This window comes from Sprattus sprattus (assembly GCF_963457725.1).
Source record: "Sprattus sprattus genome assembly, chromosome: 20".
Lineage (NCBI taxonomy): Eukaryota > Metazoa > Chordata > Actinopteri > Clupeiformes > Clupeidae > Sprattus > Sprattus sprattus.
In genome coordinates, this window is record NC_137918.1 from 18,277,930 (window position 1) to 18,296,676 (window position 18,747).

The window sequence follows — 18,747 nt, forward strand, 5'->3', positions numbered from 1 at the left end:
AAGACTCACGCTTTCCCCGGAAGTCTGTGCAGATGAACTACTCGACCAGGAGGCACTCATGCATTGGGTATGTATAATGCTATATCTGATATAAAATGTTATCATCTTGCCAACATGGAGATGCAAGTTGGCAAATCTTATGATTTATTTTTACACCCTCACCCTATAAGGCATTAGCCGCAGTGGGTCTAATCCTGGCAGTTTTTTAAAACTGCAGCTGTTGCTTTCTCACTGAGTTAAGTTTGTAATTCTAGATTACAACACAAGTGTGTACAATTGCCTTGCGCTGTCATAACCGGAACTGCTTATTGATAGTTGTTGTATACCTCTATAATGCCAGCGAGTTATGTAATCATAAGTGGATGTAAATCTGCTCCAGTCTTGTTAGTCCGCTGAATCTTTTCAAACTGACAAAATCTTTACAAACAAACAGTAATTGCTGAATCATAATGATCACATTATAGCTTTTTAAAAGGTAAATGGACTTTTATGTATTTGCTTGTTCATCAGCCAAGTCACTTCACTGTTAGTCTTCATTTAAAAAAGAGAATGTGTACTGTCAGAATATAATGACTAAGTGGTTATGCCCTTTTTTTGCATTACTTTAATAAGCAAACGGTCAGTTGAAAGTAGCAAAATCTGAGTTTTAGTTTTATTTGTTCATACATATATTCGGAGCACAAGACTTCAATTTCAACTGGCACATTTTTGTATCAAACTACCTTGATGCAATTTCTTGGTATGAATATTCTCATATGAATATAACATGGTTTGTTCTATTCTGAAGAGCAGAGATATATTCATTACATAACCCTTTGGTGCATAAGTGCAGCATTATGCCATCAAACCCCAGTCTGCAGTTGCGGAGGTATAGATTTTCTTGTCCTAGAATTTCATCCTGGCTAGATCTGAACAAAACTGATGATGATAGAATGGTGACATTTAAGCTCTATTTGGTCTTGATGTTGTGTATTTTATATGGACGCCTGGGCCGTACCCGGGACAGCCCAGGGCCATTAGAGCTGACCAATCGATGGCACAGCCAGGGTCCACTGCTATACCCCCCCACCCCACCCCGCCCCCATATGGATGCTGGGAAAGGTCCAGGCAGAATCCCGATGATCAGGCACGCCATGATCCTGTTTGAATTGAGCTACAAAAACGCCAAACTGTTTCCAAAGACAGACGGAGAAAGGAGCATTGAATTTGGATGACAAATGGCATCTTAAATGACCCTAGTGTGTAGACCCACATAGACTTGGGTCTTGTCTTTTTTCTGCTTTTAATTCTTCTTGACTGTTCACATGAACAAATCCAAAACTGAGGTCACCTCTGTCACCATTGTGGTTTAATTTGTCTTGGCAATAGGATTACAATTGAGTAAAATACACCATACTGTATTTGAATATTATGAGGATGTGAGATGCTCCCGTTAGATGAGTTAATTTTGTCTCGTGGTAATCAGTGTCTTTTTATTAAATTTCATATCATTTTGATTTGATAAATAAATCAAACTCATACTTTGCTGTCTGGTATACTTTGTGTTTGGGGCGATTTAAATACTTAAATTGACCTACACTTCCAAAAATATTAGCGGTTCACTATTGTAGGTTTACAATGTGTTTAAGCAAAATGTCCTTGGGTAAGACGAGTTTACGTAAAAATCAACTAATTTTTAAATCAATCTGCTGCAATTGGCCTTGAATTTTTGAGTCATTATTAATGTTAGTATTACATATCTTACCAGTTTTGGCCTAGGTGCTATTTTGGATTATAAATACTGAAGGGGAAACATTTTGGGTGCTGAGGATTATCAGTTGTTTAGGTGGGGTGACAATAACAAGTGTCAAGCTTAAACTCACATTGTTGATTCTGAATAGTGAGAGTATTAGCTCTGTCAAAGTTTCTGTAAACCTCTTTAGAACGGACACTGTTTGGCAGCGTCCCCAAAACATCGCTGCTCCTGAGTTCAGTGTTTCTGTAATGGACCTGTCATGGCTTCCCACCGCGTAGCTCAGTGTCATGTGGTCAACAAGGGGGTCATTGACACCCAAAGAAAACACTCTCACCCCCTCTGCTGCCACCACCTACCGCTGGTCTACACAAAGCGCTGGCTTGTCCTGCAGATGTGGCTGTCGTCACTGGCAGTCCAGTCAGTACCAGGGCACAGACCTCAGCACTTCTCTCCTTCACTCACTCACTCGCTCTCTCTCTCTATCTCTCTCTCTCGTCATCCCTTCATCCATCTATCCATCAATTTCTCTATCTATCTATTTTCCTCTTTATCGTGGGCTCCTGTTTTATTGTTCACCCCTCTCTATATAGGAGTCTATCTGTGCCTCTCTCTGCTCACAGCGGAGCTCCGACCTTAAACGTCACACCGTTATACTGATGCTGCTCATGGTTAGAGTGGTCCCGTTCACACAGAGATTTCTTGAATACCAGTCAGTAACGGTGAGGTCCGTGGCCCATATGTGCCGTTGCACTCATGTGAGTGTGTGTGTGAGTGTGTGTGTGTGTGTGTGTGTGTGTGTGTGTGTGTGTGTGTGTGTGTGTGTGTGTGTGTGTGTGTGTGTGTGTGTGTGTGTGTGTGTGTGTGTGTGTGTGTGTGTGTGTGTGTGTGTGTGTGAGTGTGTGTGTGTGTGTGAAAGAGAGAGATATATAGAGAGAGAGAGCCTCTCTTAAGTTTATGATGATGGGCCCTTGTACTTTTGTGATGATGTCCCAAGAGTCAAACGAGGCAACCTATCATGGGACAATGGTCTCTGTGACCGTGGGCCCCAAACATAAAGTCTCTGGGCTCAGAGTCAGTCGATAGTTGCGTATGCTGTGGCTGGGGCGACTGTGTGCGTCAGCGCACTGCTCCATATTTTCAGCATGACTGATTTCCCCAATCAGCAACAAAGCGCATTGATCGCCCCGGCCTATTTGAACGCACACTAACTGTTTGACTGCCAAAACTGTCTCCGATGGTGCACCATAGCACTGAACATACCTGCTTCGTGCGAGCGGCGAGAAATATGCACTTTTAAAAGTCCTTCGGTGTCTCGAGCGAGTAATGTGGGACCTCTACTGGCTCATTGTTGTACAGAAGCTGGTTGCCTGAATGGACTCACCAGGGAGGGTTGTGAAGTGTCGAAGGTATGGTGTGAATTTGTTAAAATCATTGTGGTGAGATTTTTTGCTTATGGAAAACGTTGTGTTAGGATTTATTATTGTGTATCGTGTTATTTCTCTTGATGTCTAAACATGTGTGAGATGAGAGTGTGGTTTCTGAATCTCTTTTGTAGGATCAGGCGTTGCTATTTGTCTTTGAGAGGAGGGTTGGTTTTGCAGAGGAACTTTTTTTTGATGCAGATAGGCACCAGTAGAGGGCGCTGGCATCTCAGTGCACTGTTTTCCTTCTAAACATCCAGTTGAAATGGGACAGAAATATTGTCTCATTTGTAAATAGTTGTCCCTTACAGTGACCACATAGCTATACCGTGCAAACATAGACAGAGATAAAGAAAGATAGATAAAGACACGTTAAGAGAGTGATAGTGAGGGTGAACTAGACCGATGGAATAAAGAGGGAGAAGGAGAGGGAGAAAGTGAGAGAGAGAGAGAGAGAGAGAGAGAGAGAGAGAGAGACAGAAACAGAGACTGTCAGAATACCCACTTGTCTTGGGGAGGGGTTTGAGTTCCGCTGCAGACTGAGGTGTGTGGTATGTGGACCCTTGCATCACGTCAGCAGCACACATGCCAGGGAGGCATAACAGCCTGGCTAGAGTTACCCCTGAGGAAGGAAGGAGACATGGGGGAGTGAGTCATTCCCTTGGCAAACTCTTGTGGTCATCACCGCTTTCTCTCCCACTCTCCCTTTCTCTCTCTCTCTCCCTCTCTCTCTCCCTCTCTCTCTCTCTCTCTCCCTCTCTCTCTCTCTCTCCCCTCTCTCTCTCTCTCTCACTTTATCTCTCTCTCTCCCTCTCTCTCTCTCTCTCTCTACTCAATGGACTGGTCACAGGGGTACAGTGAAGGCGTTGGCACACCAGTGAGTGTCGTCATGCCGTTAACAGTATGACGTCCGCACATTAATCCACTCTTTAAATTGCCCCACACTGTTTGTGCACTGTATCATCTACTGGCATGAAAACCACTCATGCTAAATGTCAAGGTTTTTTTTATTTTTTTTATAAGAGACCACACGACTAACGTGTTAGAGACGGACAGCCGCTCGCTCACAGAGTGTTTTTCCTCTCCGAAAATGTATTTTCCTCCTCCGGGCTGCTTTTCAGAGCCGGCCTTAAAGACGCTGACCAGACGTAAACGTCAGGGTCTGGTTGCCTTCACGCGCTGACTGGCCGAGGCCCGGGCCCTTTTCCACAGACCCTCTGCATCTTGGTCATGAATCTGAAGGAGGAGAACTGCGAGGAAAGGCCAGCCAGAATATCTTTGACACATGACCTTGACGCATTCTCTCATTCTTCATGTAACAAGCGCTCGGGCTATTTCGCTTTCAGTTGCCTTCGAGGGAACAATCAATCACAATACTTTTTGTGATTTATTGTACTTGGAGTCAGATATTTATAACCCCGCAGACTGCCCTGTCTGGTGTATTGACCATATAAGTGGTGTCATTAGGCAAGTGGAAAAGAGACATGTTTATAAATGTTTTTCAAGAGGTGGTTCATAGCGGTTTCTCTTGTAGACACCATGACCTGCTACTGCAATTAACATGCAGAAAAAGATGCTTGTTCAAAAAGATGTTTTCATTTAAGTCTGTTTTCCTCAGCATGTCTCTTGAGAAACACCCCCCCCCCCCCCCCCCCAAACAAAACCTGACAGTTCGGAGAAGTGATCCTATATCTCTTCTTGCGAACCCCACTGAGGTTTCCCTGCGTGAACGTCACCATGTTCCATTGTCAGGAAAAATGCTTTACGATTTCCTCTGTGGTGTTTCATTCAGTCTCTTGCGCACACAATGCCCAGCCCTACTTTCTCAAGTGAAACTCCTTTCGTTCCACATTTCGTAGAATTCTACAAAGAATGCTAATTTAGAGTGCAGCGTCCTAATATCTCTGATATTGCCTGAATGTGAAGATAGTAAGCACGTTATATACTTTGTCACCTCTCATCATGAGTCTCTTAAGTCCTAGGGGATCTGTCGTCCACTGCTTTTGGGATCGGTCTATAGAGGGATTACATAGATATGATTTGTTTTGATGTACGTATTTGAGATGATATACAGTACATATGAGTTTCAGTGTTTTGTAAGATTGTTTACGTCATTACCTCTTGTGTGGATGGGTTCATGTTTTCCTGAGGCAGATATATTTAAGCGCACACTGTTCTAATCTGGACAAAGAAAATATAAAGGCTGGAAAGCATCGGTTTACATAGATTCGCTTGAGTGCTTGCAGACCAATTCTACCGTCATGTTTTCTGGACCCCAAGCAATGTTATAGGCGAACTAGCTCAGCATTCCATCTGGTTATTGTTGGACGTCCATGTAATCTATATTTGAGTACGGAACTATTTCAGTTACACAACTTTACTGGGGACGCATGTCCTCATTCATTGCTGAAATACAGGTTGGTTAGATTTCCAGGCTGTCCCTTAGAGATGTGGATATAAATATGTTTTTGTGATATAGATTATTGGTTGTGAGTGTTGTAATATTTGTCCTAATTTCGCAGAATTTGAAGTGCCATAGTTAGTTATGTTCGCATAGGTATTTTCCATCCACTTTTCGGTGAGGAGCCATGTAACAACAAGTAGCTGCAAGACTGTGTCCTCATTAGATAAACACTCGTAGCCTTTTGTAAACACTATGTGTGTGTCCACCACTTGGCATTTATGAACAGCAGTGGCAGTGCTGGACAGAAAGTTTGGCACACTCTGGCCAGCCATTCTTCAGTGAAACATTTGGCTATGGACACCAGCAAGGAACTTTAGGACTTTCCTGAATAGTTCATTGATTTGGACCGGGCTGAAATTTTAGACGGGGATTCCAAAGCCCAGGAGAGTCCCAACTTTTGTTTGTCAGAACCTCTACTGTGTTTTCATAGTAACCATCAGACAGAAAAGCATTTCAGTATTCCAGCAAAAAGTGCTACTTACAGCAGCTCAAAGTGTGTTAAGTTAGCCTTCTCAGGCACCGACACAAAGGGTTAACTGAGAAGGCATTAAGGTGGAGGGCGTAGGTTTGGTGGGGGTGGGGGGCAGGAACCATGCTGTCTGTGACCCCACCCTCTCTCTTAGTGCTGAGCTCACTGTAATTCAGGCAGTAAAGCAGACAGGCAGAGAGGCAGCTGCGCGAGCTCGTGCAGTGCAGTGAAGGGGCCCAAGCAGCGGCGGACTGGCTGGAGTTTCGCCTGCGCCGTCTCCCTGTCACAACGAGGCACTCCGGGAGAGGAAGAGCACTTCTGAACATACTCAGAGAGGAGGGAAAACGGAGGGAGGGAGGGAGAGGAGAGAGAGAGTTTGAGCTGCTGGAATTATGGGACATTTTGGAGGAGGGCTGAGTGCGGTGCTGTCCATCAGCAGCTTTTAATGAGGATATAACACGTGTTCCTGGCATGTATGAGTCATGTGTATGAAGATGGAGTTTAGCCTGCTTAAGCTTGAGCATGGCCAAAACACGCCAGACTGGAGGTCCATTTCCCCCTATCTAGTGGGAAATGGTGGTATGCCTCCGTAAAGAATTCCGGAGACATGGATGTCATTGTGATTTTGTCTCGTTCTAGTGACTGTAAAATTGCATTTGACATAAAGGCGCAGATGGCCATTTTGAACTTTGGGATACCAGGACTGCTTTAAAAATTTGAAGACAGACATTTGTGAGACATTTAAATGACGACCACCTAGGACCTTCTGGAGAAGAAGAAAAGACTGAGAAGCATGAAAATGAGTGCGCCGACCAACTGTGGATTCCTTTCCTCCGCTGAACGCGCTCCCAAAGTCCGAAACGGGAACATCCATGGGTCTCCTTGTGCTGTGAATAGACCCATTGATATTATTCAAAAACGCAGGCGGTAATTCACCCCACATCGCACTTCATTTATGCCCTAATGTTGACTTGCTCTATTTTTTGTTTTTATGCTTTTTCAAAGTAGAAAGGTTTGAAATGAAAGTAAAAGGATTCCTTTGGGATTGAGCCGTAATATGCATCCTGTACCGCAGGTGCCTGTTAGTTATGTGGAAATTCTGGATCATTTTTTTTCTGTCCCCCATCTATTCCGCACCAGCAGTTCTGAGCTTTTCTGAACTCATTGTGCTACAACACAAAAAACTGTATGCTAGACAAGAGTGAGGACTTCAGTTTGGTGTGGTGGTTAGGATTTATATGATCCATTTTAAGGCTCATATCTGTTCTATCACTTAGTGGTCAGTGATATATATGGAGCTGCAAAGCCTCTGTCCTCCCTCTGTCAGTCAGGGTCTGTGGCGTGCGTGCATGCGTAGGAGACAGAAAAACACACACACACACACACATAGACACACACACATAGACACACACACACACATCCATACATTCTGACACTGGTTCACATACGCAGCAAGGGACACACACATGCAGAAGACACACACCCATAAATGTGTGCACACAAGATTTTACCACGCACACAGGCACACATTATGCTCACATACACAGGCACATTTACATTCACACTGAGAACTTCTATCCCACACAGGCAGATTGACATGCAACTACACATACATTGTAATACTTTATTTGGATTGCCAAGCAGAACACATATCAGGACAAACCCCAAATATTATTTTAAAAAGGTTCACACACACACACACACACACACACACACACACCCACACACACACACACACACACACACACACACACCTACACACACACACACACACACACACACACACACACACACACACACACACACACACACACACACACACACACACACACACACACACACACACACACACACAGGGTACCCCCTTGCATAAACACAAATGTAGTCCTCCAGGCTTTTTGTCATCTGTGTCTATGGGGGTAGCCACAGATAGCAATCCTAACTATATGGTCTGTTTTCATTAGATCTCTTTTGTGCCTCCATATATTATGCAATGTCTAAGCTTATCAGATGTAATATGGCACTTCGGGGAGTGGAGGACTTGGAGGCGTATAAAACAAACATCTGTAGGTAGACGGTCACAATGAACATTTAAGCAAAATATTAGTACTGAAAATAGGCAGTAGATCCTAAGCGTGGGGAAGCGGCAGTGAGAAAATGAGATGGGTTTGGATTTATTAGGACAGTGTGTTGAGCATGAACTGCCCAGGAAGTGCAGGAGGCCTCTCCATTACTCTGAATGAGCGTAGTTATTTGGTTTGAACTACAGGGGAGGTCTTTCTCAAGTAGCAAAGGCACAGGTGGAGGAGAGGCCATACACACATAGAAACAGGCAGATCAGTGCATAGTGCAATAATGAAGATATTTTCAGTTTGTATTGTATAGTATAGTACATGTACATTTGCAGTCATTTCATTATATGCATTTATTGCAGACAAGCATTGTTTAATTATACAACCTGCACAAAAAGGGGTGAGCTGTCTACTTATTCTCGTTCTTTTGTGGATCTTGGAGATCGTAGGTAATCTGATTAGTCTGAGTCATGAAATGTTGTAGGTTTTGGCATGTGTTAACCTAAGCGCTTTAAAACATTCTTAATCTCATATTTGGTAGAGTGTATCCGTCTTCCTTAAGTTTTTCTGCAGGCTTTGGAATCTATTCAGGGTTCTTGCTCAGGTTCAATTTTTCAAAAGCAATGATTACCGAGTGAAGATTAATTGTACCGTTTAAAGGATGATGAGTTTGGTTTCAGTGCCATGCTGCGAGCAGTGTTCATCTCCTCAGCTCTGAGGAGACATTATGCAATTTAATTTAACACTAGCACCTTTTTAAAAAATGGTTTCTATCACAGTACATTAAAATAGTTGGCTGAGAACAGTCTGCCCATAGCCAAAGTAAAATCTGTCATGATAAATGTGTCAGGTGTAGTCACTAGTCCCATTAAACACAGAGTGTGTTGGAGAGCTGATCGTTATTCTCCATTTTAGCTGTAATCTTGTTAAAATTGGGTTGCGTCCACGCGGAACTTTACAGTTCACTTAACATCATGAGATTTGTCATGTCTGAGAGGTTGAATGGTAGCTTTTGGGTCCAATACCAGTTGATTTATTCGTCCACTCTAGCCTTTTTCCAACAGAAAAACCCATTAAAGTGCTAAGAACCGCAGGAGCTCTTTCCCTTATCCTAAAAGCTGATTTTGTGAAACCTATGAACACCCAAAATCCTTAGAGAGCACAGTCACTGTATTCACACACTCACTCCATACTAACTCTATTCAACTCCATACTAACTCTATTCAACTCCATACTAACTCTACTCAACTCCATACTAACTCTACTCAACTCCATACTAACTCTATTCAACTCCATACTAACTCTATTCAACTCCATACTAACTCTATTCAACTCCATACTAACTCTTTTCAACTCCATACTAACTCTATTCAACTCCATACTAACTCTATTCAACTCCATACTAACTCTATTCAACTCCATACTAACTCTATTCAACTCCATACTTACTCTATTCAACAGGCCCCCTCGATTGGCCTCTAGATTTGCCTTGTTGCGCCTTTAATGTGTTCCAGGCACTTGCGCTTCTCTAAACTGTTTTCACATGCGTGCAAAACAATCCCTTAGGATAACAGAAAGGCCCTCTGAATGCCAATGCCCTTTTGAAGAACCCTAAGCACTGGGCTCCACCATGGAAAGCCTGATGCGGCTCATTGATGTTTGTTTGTAGTGAGAGGTCTTCCCGGGTTGTAGCTCATCTTTGTGCTTTCAGCTGCCGAGAGTGCTTCTCCTCTTCAGGTCAGAGTTCAAGGTATCGTGGGGGAAGATCTGACAGGGTGGACCCCATTTTAGATGACGGGAGAGGGGGGGGGGGGGGGGGGGGGGTCATGGCTACTTTATCCCGGTCTGTGCAACGACGTTTGTCAGCATTTTACTGTACGTTCCAAAAGATTTATTTGTTGTTTTCAACCAGTGGCATTGTGGTAAGAAACATGGTGATATTCACCAGCCTAAATGAAGCTTGTGTCCCTGCCATTCTCTTGTCATTACACATGTTGTTACAATGTAAGGAGGTATGGAGGGTGAGGAGCTGCCATTGACTATGAGGAAGCTTGAAAGAGTACAGAGTGAAGAGGCGTCAGCCCTGGAGCGTGCCGTGTTTTAAAGATTTGTCCCTGGCCTTTGTAAACACTCAGTTCTGGTACATCCAGTCAGACAGGGCGTTTACTGAGGACAATAGCATGCACATGGATGCTGCAGTAAGGGCTGGATCAAAGAGAGCTGCAGGTCTGTAAAGAACAAGTCAGGAGTGTGTCAAAGGGCAACTTGGAGTCACGGAGAAGCTGCAATGAGACTTTGAAAAAGTGCAGCTACACCACAAGACAATCCCATGCTTGACTTCACTAACTTTGGCAGTCCTTCAGTCGTTGACCTGTTTTGGTTATGTTTGTGAGACCAGGCGTCTTTTAAAGCACACTCTCACTTTGATCACCGTGGGATGCATATCTTTCAGAAAGATCACATGCCTTGCATTAACTCTGGCTTAAAGTGGTGATTCAAACAATTGAGGACATATCCTCTCCCCTCAGTAGCTCCCCTATTGTATGGGGGCCCATGGTAATTACCAAGATCCCTAGTTAGATAAGAGTGTGTTGTATCTGAGTTAAGGTGCTACAAATCAGCATTTGTGAACCGACTTGGACTTCTGCTTTTAGGTTTTTGTATTAATCTGTCTGTGTGTGGGTGTGTTTATGTGCAGGTGTATGTGTGGTTGTACACATGAATGTGCGTGTGCTTTTGTGTTTGTGTGTTTGTGTGCGTGTGCGCGCGCGCCGAGTGTGTGTGTGTTTGTGTGTGTGTGTCCGTACGTGCGTGTGGGTGTACGTGCAGTGATCTGTGTTTACTGATTCTGAAGACCCTGAAGGCCCTGATTTGAAACAATAGCAGGTCTGCAGGACACACGGACACACACACACACACACACACACACACACACACACACGCACTGGTCTGCAGGACACACCACAGACTGGGTGAAGCAGGAACTGTGTCCCACTAGGCTGGTTAATGACCCGTAGCAGGCCGGGTGTTTACGGTCAAATGTGCTCACATTCACCTCAGCCCCAGGCTCTTTGTCTCTTCCGACACACACTGACTGCCTTAGCCATCTTAAATGAATGCTAAGTTCTCCACACTGAAGCCAGGTATATTGTTGCTGTATATTCTCAGTGTTCTGACCTGTCAGTGGAGGACAGGTTTCTGCGTCTTTCTCTCCTCACAGATTAAAAGCAGACCACAGTCCAGCAGCCCTGATTCTAAACAGAAAATAAAGTATACATTCCCGTTCTTTTTCCCTCTTCCTCTGTCTCCCTCTTTTTCTCTAAGCCCCCTGACGTGAAGTACGTCTGTTTCAGTATTGACAACTTATGATCGTTTCATGTTCTGTTGGAGAGGGGGGGGGGGCTGCTGTTAGTGCTGTCAGTGTTGTGGAACAGCCTCCCGGTCGGACCACTTAAGGGCGACACAGACACTAGGCTGTTTTAAGACTGGCCTAAAGGGCAACACAGACACTAGACTGTTTTAAGACTGGCCTAAAGGGCAACACAGACACTTGACTGTTTTAAGACTGGCCTAAAGGGCAACAAAGACACTAAACTGTTATAAGACTGGCCTTAAAACCTTTTTATTCAGAAAGGCGTTTCCTACTTTAAAAAAAACGTATTATTCTTTAAACCTTGCTTTTGTTATGGGCTGTTTTTCACTATGTAGCACTCTGAGATTCAGTTTGAATGTAGAGTTCACTACAAATTAAATTAATTATTATTATTATTATTATTATTACGTGTCAACTGCCAGCACCCTCTACTATGTGTAAACATGTGAAGTGCAACCCCTTAAGATCAGGCCACTGCAGCCCCTCTCTCATGTCTGTGGGCCCTGATGGCGTTGCGCTGGGGCCACCCTGCAACCCTGCTCTGCTTTGGAGCCTTTCAAGACCGGGAGGCATTCCTCCTCTGGTAACATGACTGAGGCCACTCCAGCGTATCTGGGTTGGGGCTGACGCAGTCAGTCGGTGCTCTGACGCAGAGCCGGTGTCGAGTGTTCAGACGCAGACGGCTGGATGTGCCACAAATCATGCCTCTGGTGACATGTGTCTGACACCGACCCCCCTCCCTGCCTGTGCTTTCACCGTGCTGAGGGTGTCTCTGACGGACGGACGGGGGGGGGGGGGGGGGGTACCTGGGCCTATTTGTGTTTCAGTGATGCGTCCAGTGTGGTAACTCTTGCCGTTTGGAGGCCTTGTCAGGTTTTATGGCCCTCTTGTTGCAGGGAGGAGTGTCAGAGTTGTGACATTTATGGATCAACATCTAGGGCAACTGTTAAGTGTGTTTGAGCAACTGCTTCAGTTCATTGAGATGCTCCAAAAGGAATAATTTAGTGGTGTTTGAATCACAGCACAACCAAAACAAGAACTCATCTCTTCTCGTGTGCTTGTAAAACTCATGACGGTTAAAGTGAAACTGTTATTTTATCTTTGACCAGTAGGGGCATCCTCTCCCAAGGAACTCTTCTCCTCTCACTCCTCTGTGAACCTGCAGGAGTATAACTCTCACTCACTGATGACTACAAGTGTCAGTTGATCGAGTGGGAGTAGGTATTTTGGGTTCATCAGTTCTTTTGTTCATCTAAGTGCGCGTTTGCGGTCAAACACAGTGGCGGCTCCCTTTGTGTGAGGGACACTAACTCTAAAATGTTCAACTATTTCAACTATTTGTATCAGTCATGTTTTCCATAGCATGTTGCTTTCATACTTCTGAATGCATTACCTTGTAAACTATATAACGTCATTAACTGATTCAATTGTAGACAACATACTGATACTGAGACAACAGCATGATACTTCACTAAGGAGCTTTAAAACACAGTGAGCTATTATGAGATGAATGGCTTTTTGACACTACCCGTGTGGTCATGTCCATAATGTTCTCAGTGGATGTTGGAACTGTGTGCACATATTTCCGTACCTGTGCACCTTCCGTGTGTGAATCCTATTTTGTTGTTCTTCAGTGGGAACAAACTCCTTCAGCCTGGTCTTGTAGTCATGGGGAAAACAGCACACCCATCAAAACAAAATCGCATCAAAAATGCTTTGAACCGAGGAGAACATCTGAAAATAGCATTGGGGAAAACGTGTGGGTGGGTATTTTCTGATGTGCGCTAAAAATACACGAGCGCGAGCTTTAAATAGAACCCTCCATAAATATTCATGAATGAGGGGAAGAATTGAAGCGCAGTGGTGCAATGTGCCCACACTACCTTACAGGCTATTTTTAGCCCCGGTGCTTGGATTCCCTGCACGGAGAGAGGGAAAGGGAGAGGCTATTTTTAGCGCACGGGCAGAGCTGGCGCTCTCCGCAGGAGCAGCGCGCCACTCAGAACGCGTAGAAACAACCGGACGAGACACATCCTTACAGATGAGATACCAAAGCAGAAGAGAGCTGGACGGAACGGCGCCAGCCTCAAGCACAGGTATTTTAGAGCGCAGCAGAGCCTCCTTCCTACAAACCCTTTTCCTCTGCAGTGTCTGCACCTCCTTCAGCGTCTGCACCTCCTGCCCACAATGTACTGTACATTGGAGTGACAGCTGGAAATGTTTTTAATGCTTGCCTTCCTTGGCTGCAGGCATATGCTCGCTCGCTCTCTCTCCCTTTCGCTCTCTCTGTCGCTCCCTCCCTCCCTCCCTCCCTCCCTCCCTCTGTGCCGTGTACTTCTGTCACATGAATGGAGAGATCTTCGGGATCTCTTATGTAATATACTGTAAGAGCCCTCCGTCTTGTCCTCATGCAGCATTGCTGTGGAAACAGTGAATGAGTGGGAGGGTTGGGTCTGCTCAACTCGGCCGAATGCTGTGAGAAGTGCTTTAAATAGCAACAGACATACTTGGGTTGCCCTCATGTACTTTGAACAGTTTCAAAGAAATGATTTAACTAACTTTACAGTACGCAACTTGAACACCCGTGGTAGGGTTTTATTTGCCAGTATTGCTATTCTATTACATTGGAGTGTATTAAAGGCAACCTGTGGTGACTGCCTGCTTCTTTGTAGATTTTCTGTCGATTCCCCCATCGAATGCCTTCAATCATTTCTGAAGATCTGAAATACAACACATACTCTGTGGCAATGAGGTTGTCAGTTGTGATGGGAGAGTCCTGATGTTTTTGTCCATGCCAAATGTTAGTGTTTTCTGAGTGAGTGTGTGTCATATTTAATCTACAGTATGTCAACAGTGTCCTGGACTCCTGGGAATCAACCACATTGCATCTGTTGCTGGGAGCATTTGCAACATTTGCAAGCTAATTTGGCAATGGCTTAGCATTTGTAGAATCAAGTGGGAAATTGTGCAAGGTTAACACGCCAGGCAGAGCAGTCTGAGTGGGAGAGACGGAGGTATTGATTAGCCCGCTGTCAGGTGCATTCCCCGAGCTGTAAGGAATTCACTTCATCCCGAGCGCAGGCTATTTATAGACCCTTTCACACGCTTTCCCACGTCAGTGGGGTGGTGAGAGCTATTTTTAGCGCCAAGGCTTCTGCATCATGCCGACCTTGCAGCACTCTGCGATGTGCTGCCTCTGTATGTGTGTGTGTGTGGGGGGGGGGGGGGGGGGGGGGTGGGGGGGGGGCTTCTCCATCCCCCAATCAGCTTCAGCCTCAGCCTAACGTCTTCCCACTCTGCCCTCCTTGCTAATAAACATGCAGACACAGTCTCCTCTTTATCTTTATCTATGATGTGTTTTGTGTGGACCCCAGGAAGAGTAGCTGATGTCTTCTGTATCAGCTAATGGGGATCCTTATGAAATCCTAAATCCTAAATCTATGATGCCTTTTCACCTGAAGATATCCCACTGCTAGATTGAGTTACAGTGTTCGTAGAGGGGCCCAAATAGTAATGGAAGTCTTTCTGGGAGATGGGCATTATTCCAGTCAGTGCCACAAGCCCTGTAGTTGAGAGTTTTTTTTTTGAGAGCCTTTGTGTAGCATACTGCCCTGTAGGAGATACTGTATATACTGCGGATACTGTATTGACTGTGCATACCTCTTGGTGTATTCTAGTTTGTTTTGATATTGATTCGTCATTAGTTAAATAAGCAGACACAGAAGAATGACTGTGGTCTTTCCTCCACATCTTATCGTAGACCTTACAGCAGGCCTTTATGGATTCATCCTCTGCAGAGACTGAGGCAACTGAGGCAGGAGGTAGAGCTGTTTTGTAGGTCCTCAGAGAGCTGCTGAATGGGTGCAATTGTACAGCTGATATGTCAGGTTCAGACTACAATGAATCATTTACACAAGGAAACAACTGCACTGATTGCAAGAATAAAAATTTGATATAAAAACTAATGTTATTAATGTTAAATATTAAACTAATGTTATTAAGACAGAAATGCTTAGTGGTGCTTCAGATTCTAAAAAGGCACCATGGCTGGTGGTGATGTGCTAATAGGCCCTTCTTTGCAAGTATCCATTCCGGGAGATGCCTTGCACTGACCAGGATGCCTCCATTTCTTCACCTCACAATCGGTCGTGTGTGCGCCTCACCCCTCTCTCCTCTCTCCTCTCTCCCCAGTTTCGATGTGGAGAATGGGCTCTCCGTGGGCCGCAGTCCCCTGGACCCCCAGGCCAGCCCTGGTTCTGCCGGACTGGCCCCGCAGGCCAAATACCCCCACAGCCAGCGCCGCGAGTCCTTCTTGTACCGCTCCGACTCCGACTTCGACCTTTCACCCAAAGCCATGTCACGCAACTCCTCCACCGCCAGTGAACTGTAAGTGTGGCAGCCTCTGCTTCTATCTCATACTCTGCCACGGCCTTGAAACTATCAGAATTATGAAGACATCTTGGCTCTGACCATGTCATGTCACTGCAAGGACTCAGTCTCAAGGTCCTCGTTGAACTGATACATATTTTTTAAATAAAAAAAACTGCTGAATATACAGAGAAATCATCCTGTATCACCGAGGTTGCTATTCAATTTTAATCAGTTTAGTTTGTACAACCAGCATTATGATTATCGATGTTTAACATAAACTTAGCATGCACACATAGAGTCTCCAGATGCTTGTTTGTTGTTAGGAAATCAAGTTCAAGTTGGACACTTTTATAAGAGCATTACATCAAATTGCACTGCTCTGTGGTTTTGGAAAATCCCAGCCTCCTTATTGCCATGGCCAGCTGTTTTTTCCATCCTCGCACACTTGCTTGTCATCTCTGCTATGTGAGGCTTACAAGAAGATGGAAAAATGGTCCTGTGTGGTTCGTTTTTTTTCCTGAGTTCTTTTCCAGTCATGCCAGAGCCAGTTTTCCCTTGTTTAAACACCTTAGTTTGGACTTAAAAAAATTGGTTGCAGGGTCAACACAACTTGCTTATGTTTCTTTGAAGGGAAGAAAGTTTGAAGCACTGGGAAGTCAACTGGCTAACTCGGTGAGGAGAGAGCTGTCACACCCCCATAGCTCACCCTTTCCCGGGGCTGTCCCTCCCATCGTGTCCAAGTCTTACATCATCTCCCTCCCTGCCTCCCTTGCTACTCCCAGAGGCTAACCACACACCTGGTGTAGCCCTTCTCCCGCTAGCCTGCTCCTGGGACCTAGACTTATGTGACCCACCTGAAAAGATTTGTTACATTTTTTATTTATACAATCTACTATTATCCCTGCCCTGATTAAGTTCACTAACTTAAAGGAAGTAATGGCCCTGCTCCCTCCTAAATCAATGATGCATGAAATACTTACATATATCCCTGTGTTCAGTGTGTCCCTTTTAGCGCTCATAACCGCCGTGTGTCATTTCCCCAAAGCCCAGCAGGGACACTCACTCATTTGATTGTCATCAAAACACCAACTTTACTGAGTGTAACTTTACTTCCCTTTTGTTTTATTTTCAGTAAGGCATAACAAGTTCATTTGCTTTTAAAACTGGATTTTTGTGTATTTAACTGAAACTGGATTTAAAGGTGCATATTTTCAGTTGTGGCTACATCTGCAGCTAAATAAACTATCCCTCAACTCTTAAAATAGTCTAAATGGAGACTTAGTTAGTTTTTTTCTTTCTGTTTCAGGCATGGAGAAGACATGATTGTCACACCCTTTGCACAGGTTTGTAAGAAAAACACCCCAAACACTTACATGTTTATGTCGGCTAGGGTGTCCTTTCTAACGGGCCACTCACACAGTGTGAAGTCTGTCTTTATGGGGCTTTGACTTTACTGAGGACAGCCCTTCCGCACACAGTGGCTAACGTTACGTAGCACATGCGTCACTAGAGTGCTCAGTTTACAGAGCGGACCAGGAATCCAATACCACATTTGTCGATACGGCTGCTGACAGATGAGAAATCTACAAGGCTCTGGAAACAGGATAGCTTTTATGTCCTGACTACAGATTCAAAGGGTCACTGAAATCCTGACAAGCATGGCAGCTTTTGGTGGCCCAGTCTGTATCTTCATATTTACAAATAGATGCTGACCTTTTTTTGTTGAATCTCAAAATAATGTATATATTAAATAAATACAATGTGAGGTGTAGTTTATCAATATACATTATCAAATCAATCTCTCATTATGATATTAGTGACAGGATCCCTATGTTCTCACGACAGCTGTGCCGACACTTAGTGTTCATTCAACAGACCTAATGAATTGAATGTGTCCCCTCATGTAGGTGCTGGCCAGTCTAAGGACGGTACGGAGCAACTTTGCTCTGTTGACACATCAACAGGATCGTGTGCCAAGCAAGTGAGCCTCTTGTTTTGCCATACCATGTTTTCTTGACATGATTTGTATTTGTATTGTGTTGCACCACTTATGATGGTATGTTTAACAGGAGGTCCTCAAGTAACAACCCACCATCCCTGTGCAAGACAACTGTTTCAGGTTAGTATTCACTTCATGTTTCTACACCATCCATAATCTTTCCCTGAATACATTTTTTTTACATAAATGGTTCACATTTCATGTTCACGGCAATAGTAATCTATCCAACTGTCAGAAAGGTCACATAACTTCAGTCCACAAGCACAGAACTATCACAGGCTTCAAGTCCCTAGCTTAGACACTAACATGGAGGGCACACTACCCATGGAGGGCATACTACCCATGTGCCGTGTTATTGTGTTTTTTATTTTAGAGGAGCCTTTTCCGAAGCTGGCAGTGGAGACCATGGAGGAGCTGGACTGGTGTCTGGAGCAGCTGGAGACACTAAAGACCCGTCACTCTGTTAGTGAGATGGCCTCTACCAAGGTAATCTACAACACTCAGGGACACTCTCACTCTCCTATTTCATATTATCTACTTGTGCAATGTGCAAAGCAACAACATATTATTATTATAACTATTATTATTAACATGACAATATTATTTTTCTTATTATGTATACTTACTCACAGTATCAAAAATGAAGCATTCTCACAATTGAGCCAATAGCATCTTTCAGGGCTTGGAAGCATTTTTCTTTTTTTTTTTTTACCCCCAGAGCCTCTTGCTCAGTTACTGATTCTTTTTTTCCCTGGATGGAATATGACTATACTTTTCTGAATGGAAGAGTTGCATGCATGCTTTGGACATAGCATCAAACCCCCACCCCCCCCACACTTCATC

The 18,747-nt window shown here is 44.3% G+C and overlaps 1 protein-coding gene across 1 annotated transcript in view; it reads left to right on the forward strand.

Annotated features, from left to right (window-relative positions):
- The first annotated feature begins 6,364 nt into the window (after positions 1-6,364).
- Positions 6,365-18,747, forward strand: part of pde4ca (phosphodiesterase 4C, cAMP-specific a) — a 21,591-nt gene continuing 9,208 nt past the window's right edge. Inside the window, exons 1-6 of the mRNA XM_080859553.1 lie at positions 6,365-7,016; positions 15,726-15,920; positions 17,212-17,248; positions 17,813-17,886; positions 17,975-18,024; positions 18,278-18,390. Coding sequence (XP_080715679.1) covers positions 6,883-7,016; positions 15,726-15,920; positions 17,212-17,248; positions 17,813-17,886; positions 17,975-18,024; positions 18,278-18,390 — 603 coding nt within the window. The 5' untranslated portion in view covers positions 6,365-6,882. The remainder of the gene's footprint in view (positions 7,017-15,725; positions 15,921-17,211; positions 17,249-17,812; positions 17,887-17,974; positions 18,025-18,277; positions 18,391-18,747) is intronic.